The sequence below is a fragment of the Gouania willdenowi genome, chromosome 22 (genome assembly GCF_900634775.1).
Source record: "Gouania willdenowi chromosome 22, fGouWil2.1, whole genome shotgun sequence".
Lineage (NCBI taxonomy): Eukaryota > Metazoa > Chordata > Actinopteri > Blenniiformes > Gobiesocidae > Gouania > Gouania willdenowi.
The window spans coordinates 34,495,167-34,500,334 of NC_041065.1; the positions used below are offsets into that span (position 1 = coordinate 34,495,167).

Sequence of the window (5,168 nt, forward strand, 5' to 3'; positions counted from 1 at the left end):
TATACAAATTGCAATCACATATTTTAGAACAGTAATACAGCTCTATATTAATACATTGCAAAGAAAAAATGTTTTCTATTTTTCATAATTCATTAAATATATTTTATATCAGCATCACTTATAGAGAACTAGAATAGATGAACATGACTACTACACTAACTACATCTATAATTAATCACCTGCTTCATTTATTAAAAACAAGATGGATAATCATATCAAATGCATTAATTATTCAATATTAATTATTCAGACTAATTGGGTTTTAATTCAGATTCTTATATTTTTTTAAAGCATAATTAAGTAGGGGTTCACGGCTGATGGGCTGTAAATGTGAGGGGTTGTGTCTGTAGTTCATATGTCTATACCAGGGGTCAATATGTCTCTGATCCAACACGTCTGATCTCCTGAAGCAGTTTTACTAACGAGTCTCCAGCTGTGATGGAACAGGGACACATTAAAACCTGGTGGACCCCCGACCCTCCAGGACCAAGTTTGGACACCCTTAAAACTGACAGAGTGCACAGATGTAATGAGTCAGCAAAAAAAAGAGCTGTCAGTGGAGGATCAGTGACTTCTGTAGTGATCAATAAAGTTGTGATTGTGGATCACGTGTAAACACCGGTGTCACAGACTGACTTTACCTCGTACCGAGATCGATTATGAGCATAATAATAATAATAATAATAATTCAGTTTTGGTTTCAAAGTGAGAGAACACGTGTTTTATTAATTTATTGGATTAGGTTAGAGTTAGAGTAGCACACACACACACACACACACACACACACACATACAGTATGCTGATGATTGAGGTAAACTCAGTCTGTGACACAGGCCCACCAGGCTCAGACATAACATAAATATGTTTTTAAAGGAAGATTTGAAATTAAAGTCCTTGATGTCAAGACAGAAAATTGATTGATTACTGATCAGAGAAATCTGCTTTAATTTAAAACTCAACAACTTCTTTACGATGACATAATAGGAATCACTTCATAAAGAACATTGAGACAATTTAATGAGAAAAATCAATAAAACTCTGATTTCAACAAACAGTAATTTAAACTGTAAAGAGAAAACATTAAAGTTACACCTTCCTGAGTTTAAGCAACACATTTACAACTTGTTAAAAATCTTTATCACACAAATACCAACTATACATTTATCTTCAGTATATGATTATGCTTTGGTATTAAGACTTATGGACCCTGTGGAGGAGCAGAGAAAAAACAATAATGGCTTTTAAACTTCAAAGCAAACATTTTGTAACATCTAAAACTCAGTCTTATTCATATACATGTAGCCTGATAAAATAGAAATGATGGCTTAGCATCAATAGATAGAGCCTGGAATATAAAGGTGGTTTAAGTTTATTTTATATTAACATTCTACTGCTTAAAACAAATCAACAAAAAAGCCACAAGAAACAAGATCCTCAGTCCTCATCAGGGAATTTGAATTTAGCGTAGACTATGAGCATAACTATAGACATTATTACACACAAGGAACCGATCACGAGGTAGGCGATGCCCAGGAACTCGTTCTTTCCACCCATCCAGGAAACGTTGCTGAACACCACCTTCTTCCTCCCATCAAAGCTCAGAACAGGATAGTCTGGAGCACAAAGAGTTAAGGATGAACACACACACACACACACACACGCACACACACACACACACACGCACACACACACGCACACACGTTATTGTGACTTTTAAGTGCATGGTCGTCATTTAATCAGGGATTTATTTGATCAATAAATATTTATTAATGATTCCTCAATTCAAAAACCTTCAAGATGAAATCCTTTGTTCTAATGCACACAGGGGCAACTGGTGGTCCGGGGGCCATATGTGGCCCTCAGTCACATATGCAAAATTACACACAAGGATAACAATACAAAAGAAAAAGACTCCGAACACATCAACATACACACAAAAATACAAACAACACAAAAACACATAAAACAACAACAAAAAGCAACAAAATGACTTAAAAAGGAACATTAAAAACAAGATAGAACAACAAAAATATACAAAATTACAGAAAAATACTCATAGACAACAATATTATACTCAACACACAGGGATACTCCTAAAGTAAAATATACAAGACAAAAACAACAACAAAACATATCAATAAATTACTGAAAAAATAAACAAAACAAACAACAAAAATACACAAAAACAAAGTGATTCCAAAAAACACTTAAACCCTTTATTCTTTCCTGTGTTAATCCTCAGCTTGGTCGTTTTTCTAAATACTGTGCCCCCCCCCCTCATCCCCCCCCTGCTATGATACAAGTGGCCAATGCCTGTTTTTATGTTGTTGTCATGGTCACAGAAATGAAAGTCACTCAAGGATTACCACTGAAGCTCATTTGGTTACACGTGTAAATGAGATTTACAAAGAACTGCTGAGTCACTGATGTCGATGCCACACCCGAGTGGTCAAACAGGCTGATTGTAACCTGAGCTGATACACACGCCCATTTCCCTGCTGATACTGTGAGGTTGACAATCCAATAAAAGGTAAAAATAGAGTTGATTACTGTAGTCAATAGTTTTCATCTCTATAAATGCCAAAGCTGTCACACACACACACACACACACACACACAGACAAACAACAACATGCTGAAGGATACTGTAGGTGATTTCTAGAGAGTAATCACCAGCTGGAAGACCGTCAGCATAATTCCCCTCTGTGATTCGTCGATACAGCTTCCTGAAGTTGGGCAGGGCCGCCCGTCGCATCCACACCAGGAAGTCTTGATTGATGAAGCCGTTGTTAGCGGGGTCGCTAGTGTCCAACTCGTATGCAGGTCTGGGCCAGTTTATGGGCTTAACGGTGCCTGAGAACCAAAGGAGAACATTGACCCTCACGTTCCTTCTGCTTATTCACTTGTTTTAATTCTCAATGTCTCATTCAGTTTAAAGACTAACTGTATGAACCGTGGACGGGAGTTTTCTTTAATATTATGTTAATAATACCACGATCACTTGTATAGAACAGGAGATATAAAACGTACCGACACTCATTGACCCCCATTATAACCACATATTTTAGATACACCGTTATCCCATAAATACCTAATAAATCTAGGCCTCTACCTTCAAAATACAAAACGCACTTTAATTTTGGAGAAAAAAAATTGCTAATTTTTTTGTTTTGATCACAAAAAAGGCATAAAATATAATGAAAAACTTTATATTTATGGTCAGGTCTAAAGTTGTTGAAAAGATCTGATGTGAAAAAACATTGAAATACCACATTTCTGTTACGCTTTTATGAAGGGTACCGTTTGGTAGCTATGGTAACCTTTTTCTTTTTCTAAAATGTCCCGAGGGTTAATATTTTCAAAAAAAGAAAGATTTTGTGTGTGTGTGTGTGTGTGTGTGTGTGTGTTTTACCATTGAAGGCATTCTTCAGGGGTGTGATGGAGGGGTTTCTGTACTTAACGTTGTAATCTGTCCACCAAGAGATGCCTTTCCCGTCCAATGGCACCACTTCTTTAGCCCCATTGATGAGGCGACTCAGAACAAAGCTGTCTTTAAACAGAAAACAAACCAAATAACTGTTGGATCCAAATGTAATAAGGTAGCGACCCTGACCTACTCTCATACATACCATTAAACATGCTGTTTGCGATTGATCCACATGGTACGATTGGTTTGTCGTTGTTGTCTTTAATATAAGGATCACATTCAGTAGCCGGACTCTTTGGAAAGATACAAAACCAGTTATGACCAGTTACCAGTAAAACCACAGATTAAAGAAAAACTAAACCCCTGGGTTATCATAAATATCTTGATAAAAAATTCATAAATATCTTGATTATGGGCGGGGCTCCAGGACCACTTAAGATAAATTGTGCTACTGACTAAACTTCCAGTTAACTTCAAAACAAGAGCCAAGAAGAGATGCTTTTATTTTGATAACATTTCCATAATCTATGCTATGCAAACTAGCTGCTCCCATAAAGGGCCGTCACTCTTACATTTTACGACAAAATTGAAATAATTCGACTAATATGCTGAGAGTTGGACCAGGATAAATCAACAGCACTACTTAATACCCAAATACTCTTTCAGATTGATAGAAAGCCAACATACCGTGAAGTAATCCAAGTCACCAGAAAGCTGACTAGCATCTTTGGACGCTCCGTACTTCCTGTAGTTCTGGAAGTAGTTGGACAGACCATAATAGAAGAAAACCGGGCCCTGTGGTAGAGCAAATACACACGATTCAACCACAGGTGAAGGTAGAGAAAATACTACATGCTATTAGGGGTGTGTGAGTATTAAACACACAGCTTGTCAATAATAAATTCCATTTTATATTGGAAGTTATTGAACACACTTTGTTTTTTACCTTAATCCACTTATTTCATCTTATTTCTGAGTGACTATAAAAGCTCCGCCTCCTGGCGCACAGGGCCTTAGAGTATAATATCGTTGTCTGTGTATATTCTTGTATTTTGTGTTTGTTGTTCTTTCTTGTGTTATTCCCCCTCCCGAGTGATTTTGTGTTTTTTTGTTTTTGTTGCCGTTTTGCATAAGTTATTGTAACTTTGTGTATTTCTGTTCCTATTTAGTGTGTATTTTTTCCTACTTTGTATATATTTGTTGTCATCTTGTGTGTTTTTGCAGAAACAAACCTCAAACAGCTTGTCAATAGTAAATTCTATTTCACATTTGCAGTTAGAGACAGTTGAATCTGTGCACTTGAAGCACGGAGAGCCTTGATCAACCCCAGTGTAGTCGATCTGCACAGAAAACACCATGAGCATCATTAATGATTGATGTCTCCAACACCTTCCTTTCATTGTCTATCGTGTACGACTGTAACCAGATGCTTTTTATCAACAATGCTGGACTACAGAGTGCCATCATACCTCCATAACCTGGATACTCTGTGAAGTGACCAGCAGAGCCACGCCGATCCCAATAAAAGCCAGTCCGATGAGGACGAACCCTGGGATGATGATCCCAGCAGAGAGGATGGGCTGCCACGCTGGAAGCCTCTGTTGAGTGAAGGCCGTGTTGTCAGGCCGGTTCTCTGTACTTAGCTCCTCCTTCACCATTTTTCCTGAACCTGTTAGATGACATTTATACATGAGCTCAACACTTTCCACACTAACCATCAGAGATGTGCCTGTTTTTCTGCT

General features: G+C 37.5%; 1 protein-coding gene across 1 annotated transcript in view; it reads right to left on the reverse strand.

Moving 5' to 3' along the window:
- Positions 1 to 1,114: 1,114 nt before the first annotated feature.
- Positions 1,115 to 5,168, reverse strand: part of tmem30b (transmembrane protein 30B) — a 4,761-nt gene continuing 707 nt past the window's right edge. The window contains exons 2-8 of the mRNA XM_028437728.1: positions 4,896 to 5,095; positions 4,659 to 4,766; positions 4,114 to 4,221; positions 3,629 to 3,719; positions 3,412 to 3,549; positions 2,646 to 2,852; positions 1,115 to 1,613 (exon numbers count right to left, since the gene is read on the reverse strand). Coding sequence (XP_028293529.1) covers positions 1,435 to 1,613; positions 2,646 to 2,852; positions 3,412 to 3,549; positions 3,629 to 3,719; positions 4,114 to 4,221; positions 4,659 to 4,766; positions 4,896 to 5,084 — 1,020 coding nt within the window. The 5' untranslated portion in view covers positions 5,085 to 5,095 and the 3' untranslated portion in view covers positions 1,115 to 1,434. The remainder of the gene's footprint in view (positions 1,614 to 2,645; positions 2,853 to 3,411; positions 3,550 to 3,628; positions 3,720 to 4,113; positions 4,222 to 4,658; positions 4,767 to 4,895; positions 5,096 to 5,168) is intronic.